This window comes from Salmo salar, chromosome ssa09 (assembly GCF_905237065.1).
Source record: "Salmo salar chromosome ssa09, Ssal_v3.1, whole genome shotgun sequence".
NCBI lineage: Eukaryota > Metazoa > Chordata > Actinopteri > Salmoniformes > Salmonidae > Salmo > Salmo salar.
In genome coordinates this window covers 24004314-24022217 of record NC_059450.1, presented here as the reverse complement: position 1 = coordinate 24022217, position 17904 = coordinate 24004314, and the positions used below count along the sequence as shown (strand labels likewise).

The 17904-nt window shown below is 42.2% G+C and overlaps 1 protein-coding gene across 2 annotated transcripts in view; it reads right to left on the bottom strand.

Moving 5' to 3' along the window:
- The window catches only part of prkcha (protein kinase C, eta, a), a 55337-nt gene extending 42279 nt beyond the window's left edge, over window positions 1–13058 (bottom strand). Inside the window, exons 1-2 of one of the 2 annotated variants that reach the window (XM_014210725.2) lie at window positions 12162–13058; window positions 1429–1492 (exon numbers count right to left, since the gene is read on the bottom strand). In XM_014210725.2, coding sequence (XP_014066200.1) covers window positions 1429–1492; window positions 12162–12512 — 415 coding nt within the window. In that variant the 5' untranslated portion in view covers window positions 12513–13058. The remainder of the gene's footprint in view (window positions 1–1428; window positions 1493–12161) is intronic. The other variant, XM_045723509.1, reaches the window with a different exon arrangement.
- Window positions 13059–17904: the final 4846 nt, after the last annotated feature.

Below are 17904 nucleotides of genomic sequence, written 5' to 3'. Positions count from 1 at the left end.
TGAAGCCAAATCCAAACTGTCTTCCCTTGGAAAATGTTTTTGTTGCGCCAGGACCATTCAAAGCTGAGCTCACTCAGTTTAATAGCTGATTGGCTATTATCAAGGGATGCAAAATACTTGCTGGCTTCCCTTGCATTCAATATTACGGGCGGCAACAATGTCATACTCTTTCTGACCAGACAGCATCACATAGATACACATACTGAGACAGAGGGGCGCTGTTTTGTTCGCTAGGATGCTTTCTCCGGTGAGATACGTTCAGCCTCTTGTGAATTGAAGGAAATTTATGAAACACAGAGAGACTGCACTACCAGTCTAAAGTTTTAGAACACCTACGCATTCAAGGGTTTTTCTTTATTTTGACTATTTTCTACATTGTAGAATAATAGTGAAGACATCAAAACTATGAAATAACACACATGGAATCATATTGTAACCAAAAAAAAGTGTTTAACAAATCAAAATCTATTTTATATTTGAGATTCTTCAAATAGCCACCCTGACAGCTTTGCACATTCTTGGCATTCTCTCAACCAGCTTCACCTGGAATGCCTTTCCAACAGTCTTGAAGGAGTTTATTTTATGTTTTTTTTCTTGGTACATTTTTGGGGGAAGCCTGGCTTCCCTTGGCATCCATGAATACATGCCACTGATCATATCATGTATGGTATTATGGATGAGTGTGTGCGTGTCTATAGGTGAGTGTGTATGTCTGTGTGCGTGTGTGTCTGTCTAGAGTAATAGTTGACCTATTTTTATATTTGTGAGGTGCTAAAACCACATACGAACAGCGGAAAGTTGTATGTTTTAGAGTCCCGACACCCGTCAGAGAGACAGATGGTGGAGTACTACACTGAGAATGGTACTCAATTGTCAGCTATTGAATGATGTTTGATTTGCCACAGGAAGAACTAGGGTTTAATATGTATTATTTCACAGTTTAGATAAGGTCTTGATGATTTTCAGTGGTGATAAAACCACGGCAGAGCACTATACAAACTGCTAGAGGGGAGTATTTTATTCAGACAGGAAATATGGATGATAAAAGCACAATGTTCTATCTGAAAGGAAACAAAGGAGATAGGATTCCCATCAGTCAAAGCATCTACAGTATGTCTTACAGTAAGTCAGTCACAGGCATGCACAAACGCGCACACATACACACAACCAGGTTTTTGTGACGCCGAATGTCTGTTTGACAGCCTGTTAGTTATCAGCTGCATCAGTGGCTGTGTTGAAGCAGCCAGACAGACAGACTTAACTTTAGAGGGAGGAGGGTCGAATAGAACAAAATGTTACTGAATATTTAAGGAGTTGAAAGAATGTATGCTGTCTCAGTGTAAGAGAGGGAGGGAGAGATAGAAAGTAATGCCACCTATGGATGAAATAGATAGAGGGTTAGTGTGAGATACAGTGAAAAACTCTTACCATCAATGAAGGAGCCATTGAGTGCTATGAGTATGTACACCTTGCCCTCTGGCTCCAGGTCCACCTGCACACAAACACAGGAGACATTAGACTCGACTATTTAAAGGCCCGGTGCAGTCAAACGGGATTTTCCTGTATTTTATATATATTTCCACACTATAAGCTTGGGATAATACTGTGAAAATTATAATGATGTCCTTTTAGTGGAAGAGCTGTTGGAAAAGGCCGCTTTGTTTTGGTGGGATGATGTTTTGGCCTGCCTGGTGACATCACCAGGCAGTAATATAGTTAATAGACCAATAAGAAAGAGATCCAAACCTCTGCCAATAACAGCTAATTTTCAGTTTCCCTCCCCACTCAGACCACTCCAAGACAGTCCTAGAAAAATATTTATTGAGAAATTGCTCTTTACTAAGAAACTATTTCTGTTTCTTTTTTACCATTTAATTCAAAACAATCAATCACAGAAGGGTACTTAATTGTTACCCAGAAATGATGTGATATTGAGATAAAAACGTCTGCATAGGTACCGTAATTTCCGGACTATTGAGCGCACCTGAATATAAGCCGCACCCACTGAATTTAAAAAAATATATATATTTTGAACATAAATAAGCCGCAGGTGCCTACCGGTACATTGAAACAAATGAACTTTACACAGGCTTTAACGAAACACGGCTTGTAACAAAAAATAAAAAATTTGCAGTAAGCTTTGCACTGAGTCAATTCTTCACGATGCTGTTTCCAACGTCTTATCATCATTAAGTCCAAGCTCCCGTGCAGCAGCTCTATTTCCTTTATCCAACTGCCAGATCAATCGCCTTCAACTTGAAAGCTGCATCATATGCATTTCTCAGTGTCTTTGCCATGATGAGGGTGACAAAATGACTACCGTAATCAGAATGATGGGAAGTTTGAGAGCGCTCGATTTAATCTAAACAGTAAACAAAAAAGTTGTTTGACCTTAACCCATTCGGCAATTTCATTGGTCTAATGAAAGCTTCATGCCGCCAAAAAACTGAGCACGTCACAGAATGTGTTTTTTTGGAGAAAAAAACATTTGAAAGTGGGAAAAATCCATATATTAGCCACGTCATTGTTTAAGCCGCGAGGTTCAAAGCGTGGGAAAAAAGTTGCGGCTTATAGTTCGGAAATTACGGTAGGTCTTTCTTTAACATACCGGTATGTAGCATGTAGCTGTGTGTTGGGAAGGGTTGAGTGTGTATGGAATGTGGGGAGAATGTGAGCAATGTGGTGAAGAGACTGGAAGCAGGTCCAGCTGGTTGAGCTAGCTCTATTAAAATGACACCCTGCTCCAGTGAAGTTAACATCCATCTCACACAGACATTGGCATACAGTGATTTCGGAAAGTATTCAAAACCCTTTACTTTTTTCACATTTTGTTACGTTACAGCCTTATTCTGAAATTGATTAAATACATTTTCTTCAGCAATCGCTACACAATACCCCATAATGACAAAGCGAAAACAGAAATACCTTATTTACATAAGTATTCAGACCCTTTGCTATGCAACTCCAAATTGAGTTCAGATGCATCCTGTTCCCATTGATCATCCTTGAGATGTTTCTAAAACTTGATTGGAGTACACTTGTGGTAAATTCAATTGATTGGACATGATTTGGTAAGGCACACACCTGACTATATAAGGTCCCACAGTTGACAATGCATGTCAGAGCAAAAACCAAGCCATGAGATCAAAGCAATTGTCCGTAGAGCTCCAAGACAGGATTGTGTCGAGGCACAGATCTGGGGAAAGGTACCAAAACATTTCTGCAGCATTGAAATGCCTCAAGAACAAGGTGGCCTCCATCATTCTTAAACGGAAGAAGTTTGGAACCACCAAGACTCTTCCTAGAGCTGGCTGCCCCGCCAAACTGAGCAATCGGGGGAGAAGGGCCTTGGTCAGGGAGGTGACCAAGAACCTGATGGTCACTCTGACAGAGCTCCAGAGTTCCTCTGTGGAGATGGGAGAACCTTCCAGAAGGACAACCATCTCTGCAGCACTCTACCAATCAGGCCTTTATGGCAGAGGGCCAGACGGACGTCACTCAGTAAAAGGCACAGGACAGCCCGCTGGGAGTTTGCCAAAAGGCACCTAAAGGACTCTCAGACCATGAGAAACAAGATTCTCTGGTCTGATGAAACCAAGATTGAACTCTTTGGCCTGAATGCCAAGCGTCACATCTGGAGGAAACCTGGCACCATCCCTACGGTGAAGCATGGTGGTGGCAACATCATGCTGTGGGAATATTTTTTAGCGGCAGAGACTGGGAGACTAGTCAGGATTGAGGGAAAGATGAACAGAGCAAAGAACAGAGAGATCTTTGATGAAGTCCTGAGTGCTCTGGAGCAGGTTCTCAGACTTGGACAAAGGTTCACCTTCCAACAGGATAACAGTAAGCACACAGCCAAGACAACGCATGAGTGGCTTCGGGACAAGTCTCTGAATGTCCTTGAGAGGCCCAGCCAGAGACGGACTTGAACCCGATCAATATCTCTGGAGAGACCGGAATATAGCTGTGCAGCAACGCTCCCCATGCGACTTGACATCGCTTGAGGATCTGCAGAGAATAATGGGATAAACTCCCCAAATACAGGTGTGCCAAGCTTGTAGCATCATACCCAAGAAGACTCGAGGCTGTAATCGCTGCCAAAGTTGCTTAGACAAAGTACAGGGTCTGAATACTTATGTAAATGTAATATTTAAGTTCTTATTTTTCATACATTTGCCAAAAAAAAAAGTTTTTGCCTTGTCAACATGAGGTTGTGTAGCTTGATGACAAAAATCAATTTTAGAAAAAGGCTGTAACATAATAAAATGTGGAAAAAGTCAAGGGGTCTGAATACTTTCTGAATGCACTGTAAGTATAAAGAAGACCTACACACATAGACAGATAATAGACATAATGAGACTGACGGAGACCGAAAGGTTTGTATTAGGCCCACAGTGAGAAACCTGAAGGAGCTCCACAGTGCTGCGGAGGCCATGCACAAACCACTAAAATGGAAACTGAGGTTACTTACAGCCAGGTGAGTAACTTGCCGGGGTCATGGGGACGGGGAGTCATGACTGCCCCAATATTAGAAACAGGTCAATTTGACCCCCGTTAATATCTTACCATGATAAGTTTGATTGATTGGAAAACATGTCCCCACTGTAAAGTGCCAGGCAGCTACTGGCTTTATGTTCCTCATTCCTCATTTTATGATTGGATCCCCCCACCGCCAAATATGCTTTTGGTTGCGCCTGGTCCCCAGAGGCAGCCGGCCCGTTCCGAGTAAGCACAGCAACGCGCATACGGCAGTATAGGCTACATGCGAATGTTCCAAAATGCAATTAGTGGGAACACAATTAGCGGGAACACACCCATTTGATCTGAACAAACCATGCCTCGAGTATGTCAACAGAATCAAGCCTTTAGATGTTAATGTTAATTATCCTTCATCATATTTGTCAAACATGAGTGGCATTTAGCCTATATTTATGTAATTAAAAGTTTGGCTATATTTTCTGGCGCCTCCCTCATGTCAGCATCAGTGTGGACATATCATTTAGGCTACACTTCGAGATGTAGGCTAATTATTTATCTACACGTAACTGCCAAAATAAAGGAAACACCAACATAAAGTGCCTTAGTGCGTTGGGCCACAACGAGCCGACAGAACAGCTTCAATTCGCCTTGGCATAGATTCTACAAGTGTCTGGAACTCTATTTAAGGGATGCAACACCAGTCTTCAAGGAGAAATTCCATAATTTGTTGTTTTGTTGATGGTGGTGGGAAACGCTGTCTCAGACGCAACTCCAGAATCTTCCATAAGTCTTCAATTGGTTTGAGATCTGGTGACTGACTGACTGACTCACACACACACACACACACACACACACACACACACACACACACACACACACACACACACACACACACACACACACACACACACCCTTTAAACCCCATGAGATTACTTATTCTAGCCATGGTAGCCAAAATTATGGGCAACTGGGCATTATTATATCTTACATGACCCTACGCATGATGGGATGTTAGTTGCTTAATTAACTCAGGAACTATACCTGTGTGGAAGTACCTGATTTCAATATACTTTGTATCCCTCATTTACTCAAGTGTTTCTTTTATTTTGTCAGTTTTGTCCCAAAGGTGTGTAGGGTGCTGTCTTTCGGATGGGACGTTAAACGGGTGTCCTGACTCTCTGAGGTCATTAAAGATCCCCTTGCACTTATCGTAAGAGTAGGGGTGTTAACCCCGGTGTCCTGGCTAAATTCCCAATCTGGCCATCTAATCATCCCCAGCTTACAATTGGCTCATTCATCCCCCAGGTCGTTGCTGTAAATAAGAATGTGTTCTCAGTCAATTTACCTGGTAAAATAAATAAATAAAATGGGGGTTGAGATCAGGGCTTTTTGCAGGCCAGTCAAGTTCTTCCACACCGATCTCAACAAACCATTTCTAAATGGACATCGCTTTGCGCATGGGGGCATTATGCTGAAACAGGAAAGGGTCTTCCCCAAACTGTTGCCACAAAGTTGGAAACACAGAATCATCTAGAATGTCATTGTATGCTGTAGCGTTAAGATTTCCCTTCACTGGAACTGAGGGGCCTAGCCCAAACCATGAAAAAAATCCCGAGACCATTATTCCTCCACCAAACTTTACAGTTGGCACTACACATTCAGGCAGGTAGCGTTCTCCAGGCATTCGCCAAACGCAGATTCGTCCGTCGGACTGCCAGATGGTGAAGTGTGATTCATCACTCCAGAGAACACGTTTCCATGGCTCCAGAGCCCAACGGCAGCGAGCTTTACACCACTCCAGCCGACGCTTGGCATTGCGCATGGTGATCTAGGCTTGTGTGCGGCTGCTTGGCCATGGAAACCCATTTCATGAAGCACACAACGAACAGTTATGTTGCTGAAGTTGCTTCCAGAGGCAGTTTGGAACTTTCTAGTGAGTGTTGCAACCGAGGACAGGCGATGTTTACTCACTACGTGCTTCAGCACTCAGCTGTCCCATTCTGTGAGCCTGTATGGCTTACCACTTTGCGGCTAAGCCGTTGTTGCTCCTAGACATTTCCACTTCACAATAACAGCACTTACAGTTCACCGGGGCAGCTCTACTGCCAATGCTTGTTTATGGAGATTGCATGGCTGTGTGCTCGATTTTATAAACCTGTCAGCAACGGGTGTGGCTGAAATAGCTGAATCCACTCATTTGAAGGGCTGTCCACATACTTTTGTATGTATAGTGTATTTTAATGTGGGATGGTCATCTACAGTTCGGGATGTTAAAAGTTGCACTTTGGGAGGATTCTGTCCTGGTGACGAAAAAAAATATTTTTGAGCCCTGGGTAGTTATATTCACGAGCAATCCAATGTATGAATGTTTTGACATTTTAAAACAAGTAAAAGTTAATGAACATTTCATAAATCTATTCCTATGTTCCTGTGTAACTAGTGAACTATTTATTGGGGATGAGATAATTGTGTAAAAATAGTTTTATAGTGAGTGATGCAATGCTAGGTTGGCTATTTTAGCTCGCTAGCACAGTATCTTCCCCTTTTCAACTGCAGTTCCAGATGAGCAGCACTTAGTCACTGTTCACCCTAGTGAAAAAGTATTTAGTGCCCTTAATGGAGGTACCAAATTAATTAATGGCTACATAGCTAGCTAGCCAACTACAGTACACTGTACAATTCATAATAGACTGGGACTATGTTGTCAGCTAGCTAGCTATACCTATTGCCAAACAGTAAAGAAAATAATTTAGCTAATAAAAGCAGAATCTAATTTATGTTAATAAGCTAACCCATCATTGTTATGGCCAGACATTTTTTTTCATATGATAATGGTATTTGATCATATGATTATGGGAGGGTTCAAAGACAGGCAATAGAGAGAGTGAGAGTGTACTGCCCATGTTGAGGCAGGGAGAGGACAAACAGGTTATCAGGTGAGAATTTGAGTTATAAGGAAGGCACTATAAGTTCAATTCCTCATCTTTTCTTACTGTAGCCCAATGCTATAACAAAACAGTTGCTGCCTTCATTCTGATTTCATTTGGTTGTCATGGCAGGGGTCAGAGACAGTCAGTAGAAAGAGGGAAAGCACCGCCCATGTTGAGGCACAGGGAGAGGGCGATCAGGTCATCAGGTGAGAATTTGGAATTTGAGTTATAAGGCAGTCTGGTAAAGCATGTTGCACAGCAATTTACATCACACACAGATTGGAACTATTGGTTCAGCTTCTCATCTTTGCTGACTGTAGCCCAAGTGTTATAACAAATGTTGTTGCCTGCTGATTTCATTTGGTTGTCATGGAGATTGAAGACGTCGCTGCTCTCAACAATGACACAAAGCAGATTGAACCATGTTGCCATCTGTCATTCACCAGGAGAAGCTGGATACCATAGAAATGAAAACAATATGCCAACATTCTATTTCTGTCATTGACGGGCATAAGCAGGTATTTGTTACATTTTAGAGAATTGAGACTCAACATCTGACCCCTCTCTGTACCACTATATGCCCACCTTTATATAAGATTGCAACAGGTAATTGAATGTGTATGTTTTGTACTTGATGGTGAATGACAATGAATTGTTGCTATGTATTTTTGAAGTCTATTGCTTGTGCATGATGCTACACTGAGTGGTTAATTTTGAAGTCTATCGTTAGATCCATATCGAAGAGTTATATTTTGAATGTCACGGAATTATTTTATGAATTAATACTGCAAAAAAATACTGCAATTCAATTGTGTAACTAAGTAACGTTTCTGGAGTCAGATTTTAAGTTAATTGGTTATAAGAAATTAGTTATTCAAGACCATGTACTAGCCAAGCATGGGGAAGGGTACACAAATAGAATAATAGGTGGGGAAGGGTATACAAATAGAATAATAGGTTTTAACATTTAAATGTAGTTAAAGAAGGGGTGTGGTGGTGACTTTCTGAACTGTTACGAGTAAGAACACAGTTTAAAGAAATATTTGTGTAGAATATTATGATAATTCCACCTCTCTCATTCCTTAACTATTGACCTTGACAAGACATCGCCCTCCAAGCATGTTTCCTTTGTGTTCAGCTGAGCGCACACACACACACACACACACACACACACACACACACACACACCTCAAACTATTAGCCTACTGTCACCCATTACTGTTAGGTCCCGTTCTCTCTATTTCTCCGAGAGCCCTGGGTCTGTGTACTCTGAAGCAGCTGATGCAGTTAAGACTCCAGAGACAGATGAAGACAGAAGTGTTCAGACTAAATCAAGCTCTGATGCAAACAGGACCACACTAAATTTAAAAAGCAGGAACTTTGCCTGACTGAGCCACAGCCACACAGCAATGGAGGAAGTGTTTTTTTCAGGGAGTAGAAGCTGCTGACAGACATTTAGAGTTAAACTGAGTCTAGTGTATTCAGTCCCCAACCCTTTCTAGAAGAGACAAAATTTCGATGAACCTGAAAAATGGTTCAACACAGCCACTATTTGAAGTTGTCACAGGTGTAAGTTGTGGGTCTTAATGGAAACTGTCCCCCAGTGTTGAAGATGTGAGTGGGGTGTGAGAGGAGTGGGTGGGTGGCACATGAGGCTGAGCCACAGGCCGATGAGACACATATGACTGCATGCTTCTATTTTGAGTTGCTATTTTTTAGGTTAACACCTCAAACTGCTGCTTGTAATGCCTGCTTGTCCTGACACACAACACAGACTCTCTCTTTGCTCCTCTGTACTTTGACATGGGGGGGAGAGGCACACAGTGTTATGGTGCTGGTCAAGGTTCTGTGTAACAGTGAAATAAGAAGTCAAGTTATTGTATGTGTGTCCCAATAGCCCCCCTAAGATTTAAGACACTCTGTAAAGTCTGTGTTTGTGTTTAATATGCAACATTGTACTGAGCAATTCCACAGTAACACTTTAAAAGTTTGCAATCATTTTTTGAAGGGACATTTTTATTTTATTTAACTAGGCAAGTCAGTTAAGAACAAATTGTTATTTACAATGACAGCATACTGGGGAACAGTATGCTGTCATTGTTCAGGGACAGTATGCTGCCTTGTTCAGGGGCAGAATGACAGATTTTTACCTTGTCAGCTCAGGGATTCGATACAGCAACCTTTTGGTTAGTGGCCCAACGCTCTAACCACTAGGCTACCTGCCGTACAACTCTAAGCACAATGACTACTTTTAACATTGTCCAAAAACACATTTACTTAAAAAAACACTGCAGATGCTAATTTTGGAACAGAATGACAGTTTGTGCTGTTCTTCCAGGTAAATGCGATTTTGTAAAATGTTCAGTGGAAATTGTTAAAAAGTAGTCCTTGTGCATAGAGTTGTATGGTATGTTTAACTTTGCAATCATTGTATTTTGTTTGACATACATTTTAAAGTGAGAAATGTGAGTCTCAGCATCATTCTGTTATCGTGGAATTGCCCTGCTGATTAGAGAGGAACACAGGTAAGAAAGAGAAAGTGATGTTATTGGCTCTGAGCCAACAGAGGTTATAAAACGAGGGAGATGAGATGGGATTGAGAGAGACTTGGAGCGTCTGTTGGGAAAGCAGCAATAACAGTGGTGTTGGCGTGTGGAGGCCTGTGCCCTACTCTCTAGTCTCTACTCTTTGTCATGCATATAGGGCCCCAAGCACTTCATCTGAGACAGCTAACAAATCAAAAAGAAAGTTTAACAGTTCAGATCTATCAGATAAGTGCTGTCAAGAGTGCATGTCATAAAGTGTGAGGGCAGGCTATGCCCACATCTCTGTCAATAAAACCTCACAGATACACCCACTGCACTGACTCTGGTCTTCATTGATTGGCCCCTGGTGGAAGCTTTGCAAAAAAAATCTCTGATTCTACTTTTCAAGAGGTTAAAGGGATACTTCACCAGAGTCAAAGGAACTCATGGATACCATTTGTATGTCTTTGCATCCAGTATGAAGGAAGTTAGAGGTAGTTTTAAGAGCCAATGCTAACCAGCGTTTGCGCTAACACTATTTAGCAACTTCCTTCAAACTGCACGCGGCGACATAAAAATGGTATCCACCAGCTCATCTGACTCTGGGCTTCATAGCCAACATTGTGAAGTATTGCTTAATAGCTTTTTGGCACCATGACAGAGGAGGTTGAGTATGTCAGACCATTGCTCCCGAGTGGCGCAGCGGTCTAAGGCACTCCATCTCAGTGCAAGAGGTGTCACTGCAGTCCCTGGTTCAAATCAAGGCTTCATCACATCTGGCCGTGATTGGGAGTCCCATAGGGTGGTGCACAATTGGCCCAGCGTCGTCCGGGTTTGGCTGTCATTGTAAATAAGAATTTGTTCTTAACTGACTTGCCTAATTAAATAAAGGTTCAATTTTAAAAATTGGACTGTATGACTTGCCTAATTAAAGAGATAATAAGAAGCCCAGACAGCCACTGGAGGATGGTGGATCTCAAGGCACACAGACGATCCCAGTTCGCACAGGTTCAGGTTACACATTATTAAAATGATTTGTTTACTTCTCTAGGACCAAAAGTAAACCAGACGAGTGAAACTATGTTATAGAGGGCAGTACTCTCTCCAGTGACAAACATAATCCAAACCAATAGTAGCCTACAATGGTATTAAGAGGTATCCATGTAGCCCCCAAAGCAATGCACATCAACCAGAGAGAGAAATGTAGAAAGTAAAAACAGGTCATTCTTTTGATACTGTCACTTTAACATCTATCAGTGGCTGTATTTGTGTGGCTGTACGAGATGCAGTAAGATAGGGTATTATCACACTTCAGCTTGTTTGTGCAGGCAAGTCACCGACCCTAGATGCAAAGTCTCTGCTGGTTGTGGTTTCCAGCACACTTTACAATGCAATGCTTGACATACTGCTAGCAGGGAGCACAATTAACACATTAGAACGGCATTTGTGGTTATGACCCTTTGCTGATGTCGCTTCTGCCTTTTCGACAGGCTCAAGCTAGTCTCTAGACAGACGTGTTGCTTCCTATAATGTACTAATGTGGGTCTGGGTTTTCGAGACTAGGCTTAAGCTAAACACACAGACATTCACTAAGATGCCGCCTATAATTAGCAGCTCCATATGGGGAAAGGACACTATCGGCTCTTGCCCTGTAAAGAAAGGACTGGAAAGGGAATGACAAAATGAGTGTAAACTATGCATCTCAGGTCTACAAGTAGCACTACTGATGGGGATGTATTTAGAAGTGGCTACTCCCTTACCTCTGGCCCTTGGCATTTGTTTATCACCAAACAGTACAGTATGGAATGTGTATATGCAAATTCCCCAAAAGTTCTCCAAGGGAACTTTTCAGAGAGGTAAAGGAAAATATGATCAGGGTATTTTTTACTGACAGTCTAGCTATATTCATTCTGCTTTATCATAAAGGCTATTTGAGTGAATTGCCAAGTAGATACAATTGTGTCATGACAGCCACATCAGTCCCTATTCATCATCACAGTGCCCAGGGATAAAGGGTTATTTCCAAAACGTTCAACTTCGTATTCATCATTTTCACCACCCTCCGAACAAATGTGAAAATGGTGCGTTTGGTTTTGTTGTAAAAAAAATAATTTGCTAGTAGTTACATTTCTCCAGCTACATCTCTCAGCTTTTTATAGGAACAGGGCAGGGAGTCGGCTTTATTACTGTTTTAACTAATGATTGCCGCTTTAAAGCTACTCACCCATCCTTCAAAAGTCTCTTCTGTGTTCGAGGTTTTGATCAGGTCCTCAAATTGAATAATGCAGTTGGCAACAAAGTCGTCATACCCTATGGGTGCATCATGAAATACAGCCAACTCTATATGCTTGCCGTCGTTGACATTGAGGCAAAACTCTTCGTTGTAAGTTGGCATGTTGGTTTTCTGTTTTGTATGTGTTTGTCCAATTTTGTACTCGTCCACCTTTATTACAAGGTAAGGGTCTAGAGTGGGAGCCGTTTTGTTGAACATTACAGAGTGGCGAAGAGAAAAAGTAGTTGGTTTGAGGTCCAACGCCTCACCAATTCTAAGCTTCAGATACCCGTTGAACTTCATATTGTTCCTCTAAAGAAAGAAAAAAAAAACGTATACAAATTCAAAGTAAAAAAATAAAATAAAAAAGACAAACTCAAATTAAAACTACGCTATTGCGTTAGGTATGTAAAGCATCCCTACATACTAACCTAATTTCAAAATAATATAAATCAATATCTTTGACTGTGAATTGGAGTCCAATGTTGCGTCTTAGAGCAATTCGAAGACATTGCTCGTCAATAGGCCTTTGCAGGTGACGCGTTCGCACCGTACGCTTGACCCTCGGTCGTGAGCGGTTCCCTGGACCAGCGCGCGTGACCTTGCCTCCCAAAACAACACTGCTGAGGTAGGCTATACAGAAAGCGCGCACGTTCTGATAACGACCTAGGTCTACTTCAAGGAAGCACAAGGCAAGTTCCGTAAAAAGGAAGTAGCGACCATGCACGATAATGCTTTCTATAGAGTTATCTCTTTCTCAATGCACTTGTTTACATTTTGTTCTGACTAATCGGCATGCTACAACTAACTGTAAAAGGTCTTGTCAATATTAGTCTCACCGGTTATTATCAAGGATTGATATAATCATGTGAAAAAGTAGCATTAAGACTGTAACTACCGTAGTGCACTTGCAGTGCTTAGGGTTGCCTCAGAGCATGGGGGTAGGCGATCGAAATGACTCCCCTGTCCTCGGCAGATAAGGAAATAGCACCCCCTTGTGATATACATAAAGTGTGACTACAGCTATTTAGCCTCCAGAGGTCTCACCTGGCACAGCTGTGAAGATGCATTTAAAGGCACATAGCCATGAGCTGCAAGACATGGTAGAAACAAGTGGGCTTTTAATCTGAGTTGTAAGGATGGGTGCTGTGGAGTTGATTTATGCTGAATGCTAATAACACCAGAATCAAAAAGGAGGAAATTAAAGGCAAGAGTTTTCTTCTGAAAGAGAGCTTCAGAGGACCTATGAAAGTAACCAGCAAGCGCTAATGATGACCTTAACTCATGGGTTAGTTCCAACTCCCCTCCAGTCTTAACCTTTCTGTCTCTGAATATCTTCCTCTGTCTGCCCTCATTTCCAAACTCCCTTGACCCCAATCTTTGTGGCAAAAAAACTTCATATTCGGTGCCACACTGTCAATCTTTGAGGTCAGTAAATATTTCACTCTCTCACGATCAAAGTCTGGCCGTTATTAGTGTTAGACTTGACTTCTCAGCCTTCTCTGCCAAACGTCACCTCCCCACATCTCTCTCTTCCAGCTGCTTCCAATGAAGGGGCCACATCCCAGGGAACAGAGATGGTCTTAAAAAACAAAGCTTTTAACACGGCTCTTACACATCTCAGGGATAGAGCCTGTCTTATAAACAACAGCTTTTACCTGCCCTTATAAAAAGAAGACAGTGATGAAATAAAAGTGACAGATAGGATAGTGTGGTTTCATATGTTTTTCACAATTATCACCCCAGAATGACTAACCTGAATACTACAGATGTATGTGTATGTCAGTGTGTTCAGTCAGACATGGAGTCATTACTGACAGGGATTTGACCTCATACAATAGAATTCCAAGACAAACGTGCCAGTAATACATCAAAGTGGTCTAAGACAACCTCCTGAGACAACTTTCATTACCAGTAAAAACACATTCAATTGATCCATCATCCATGGTCTGTGAGTAACCATTCCTCACTTTGAATATTCCCAAGGAATACTGTACATTGGTTTTCATTGCCAGTTTTGTGGAGCATTACACCATACAGTCCAGCAGAGTGCAGGCTGAGACTGCTGTTGAACTCAAGAAAGTTAATTTGATAGCCATCTTCCTCCTTCATACATCATCAATCTTTAGTTTTTTTCCATCATTCCATTTTTACTTTTACATGCCCTACTTCCTCATCTTGACAGTGGTAATTGTTTCTTAGGCTACCGCAGACATTTTCCTCCACAGCAGTCGTTTCACTGGCTGGCGTTTATACGATCATGGAGGGTGATTTGTTTGGTCTCTCTGTTTTCCCAACTGTCCCCATCTCTCTATTTCTCCAACTCTCTCCCGTTTTTCACCCATTTTTATACTCTCCTCCCTACAGCTGTTGCCATGCCCAAATCAAGAGTTATGATCACACACATCTGGACTCAAACGCGTGTTCTGGTGTGTACTCCACAAACACACATGACCACACTTTCTCATACATATAATCACGCATTTCTTTGCAAGGACACACCTCTGGTGTAAACTCTAAAATTGCATGTTAACGTTCTTGTACACATTAACACAGAAGCAGCTACCTCGACCAGGCTGTAACAGTCCGGGGTATTCAATGGTACGACTAAAGTAACTGCCACCTGTAGTGATTCCACATTCCCTTCACCGTCCACATTACGATTTATGCTTCTGTAACCCTGGACAGCTCTATTCTCTGGCTCCCTGCCCAGGTACACTCTATAGCTGCAGCTAATGAACCATAGCATTGGTGCCAAATGGGACAACAGGGAATATGGGTAATATGGGCCAGGTATGGTGAGCTCCATTCCCAGCCCTCTGTGTGTGACCCCGGTAAGGGAAGGCCCATGTGGCTAGTATACAAACACCATGCCTCCCACATCAACCCCCTCCCCATCACCCCCCTCAGGCCCAACCCAATTACCTCCATCCCTCACAGGGGCAGTACCCCAACACTATCCCCCTCACCTAATGCTATTTTGGACCTCTCGCCCCCTTCAGGTTGGGTACAACTAGAGACTCCTGCACACTGAATACTGAACTAGGCCAAATGAGCTGATTATGTGTAATCCACCAGTATATTTCGTTCCTACTCACTGTCCTCACAGGGCTATAAACAGAGATATCAAAGGTACATGATAAACCAGAGTGAACCCTTCAAAAGAGATCTGTCAGCTGTATGTGTCATCATTACCAGTGGCATTATGCCAAACAATTGCAAAACAATAAGCCAAGATGGTTGAATGCAATTTGGGGCAGGTCAGTTTTGAATGACAGTAACCACTTATTTGTTATTGTGAGAACGTACTATTTATTCTTTGCAGAACTAAGTCAATGTATGTTTGCCCTCCACTAGCTTTTGAGCCCCTCAGTTTACCTCTCCCCCAGCAAAATAAAAACAGCAGTCCTTTAGATGAAATGAGGGGAGAACCAGCAGGCCATAAATCACAGTCGTAAAAGCTGATTTGGTGCTAAGTGTCCCTTTTATTCACACGTCCATATTTCATACCAGCACTCTGTCGGTGGGAAACGTGACACCTTAATTGGTACAGGTTGAGGGCAAGGGAAAAAGGCATGGAGAGATAGAGACAGCGAGAAAGAGAAAGTTTGTGCCAGTCAGGGTGCATGAGACCTCACTAGCTCACTTTACCACTACTTTCACCCTTTTTGGAGTAGGGACAGAGAGTGAGTTCTGTTTTTCCTATTTCAAGTTTAATATGGAGAGACAAGCAGATTGTGTGTGAACAGTACCATGGTAGATGTAAAAAGATAAGTTAGGGGGTGAGAGAAGACAGGATATAGAAATATAGACTGGGAGACAGAGAGACTTAGAGGAAGGGAACGAAGGGAAAAATGAGAGCGAGTGAGAGAATGTTGTGAAAAGCAGAGGAATGTGTGTGTGAGACTGGGCCATCCAGTGTGGGAGGGTGGGGGGCTATGTCAAAGCCCCTCCTGGGTAATTGGCTCCAGATGTGGGGCAGCGTGGCTTCTGCCAGTGAGGCGTCAGGGCCGCGTTAAGGGCTCAGCGAAGTGCTAAGGGGATCGGGGGGAAAGGCAAATGCACCCCCCACTTCCCAAAAACAGAGCCTGCTCAAAGCCCCATACTGTGCTGCTCACTATTGTGGCCCCCTTTCCAACCGAACTTCCCCAGCTACCCAGCCTTCTCTGTCCAAGTCAGCTAAGGGCTGTTGGAGACAACCATTCTGCTCTAAATGTAGTAAACAGCTCATTGTGCTCTCCTCTTCTAATGTTTCTGTGAAGTTATGTGGAATTATCTTGACCTCTTTAATCTGGTCCTATTTTACTATGGTGACAGCATTGCTTGAATCAGTCTATTCTACATTATTTTTCTGCTATTGTGTCAACTATGACTGTAGTGAGAAAGAGAAAAGGGATCAGCATGGAACCCAATTCTACTGCCAAGGCTTCGCAAATGCATTCTGTTGACATGTGGTTGGTGTTGAGCGATGAACTCAGCATTGTATATATGTTGCAAGGATTGATAAAGCACTTGAGAGGACAACTAGGGGAAGTGGAACTGGAGGGCACTTTATCGAGCAGAGCCCTGACATCCAGTAAAGAGAAGGCCCTGCTACATTCTTGTCTGTATAATAAGGGTTATACACACAGCCCGTCAGCCACAAAGACACTACAATGGTGTGTTTTCAAGATCTTTACAAGAAACTGTCTGTTGCAATGTGAAAAAGTAATGTTAGCTTCTTTCAGCTTAACCTTCCACGTATGCTTTTGTGATCGGTGTAAGTCACTCACTTGATAAAGAGGCTGTTTTGAAAAGGTCTGTGGCCCTGAATCTTCCATCAATTACACTGCGGGAGCCTGCTGCCAGCTTTACATACATTTAACTGAGTGTCAACTCTTCAACCCGGAGAGAGAGCGAGAGTGTGTGTGTATACACGTTTTACTATACTTGTGAGTACCAGAAGCTCTCACAAGAATAGTAAACCAACAAAAGTTCAGAGAAGTGAGGACATTTTGCCAATCCTCACTTGTAAAAAGGCTATTTTAGGCTTACGGGTTAGGGGTTAAGGAACATAGGATTTTGAATGGGAATTAATTGATGGTCCTCAAAAAGTCATCACAGGTATAGTAGTGTGCGTGTGTGACCAAATTTGATTGGTCCATATCGGACCAAATCTGAACCAATCATAGACATCTATTTTAACCAAATGTTTCACAAGTAGAGCTCAGTACTGTATAGAACAGTAGAGTACAGTCAAGTAGATATGTTCAATACAGTACACTACTGTACATACAGTTAATTAAACTGTACTCAGGTGTTTGGAGGATATATCCTTCAAACACCGGCTTCGAGGGCATTATCACTTTTATACAACGGGTTACCAACATATTCAAATAATGATTGACATATTTTCATTAACTTTATTTTGATGAATTTATTCATACTATTTCATCTTTCCACAAGATATAGTCATGACACAAATCTAGGGTTGCTACCCAAGCCGGCTGGTCATTCGTTCTATCGGTTCAGTTGCCAGAGACGCGACCCAGTCATTCAGTCTTTTTGTTCTGCATATATGGACGCGACCCAATTTTCAGCTGTTTGAAGCTGGTGTACAAAACCAAAAGTAAAAGAAGCAAAAACAAAACTTAAGAACGGGAAGCATAGAAATAGCGCACATAGAACAGACCTACCACTTCTTAGACTTGCCTTT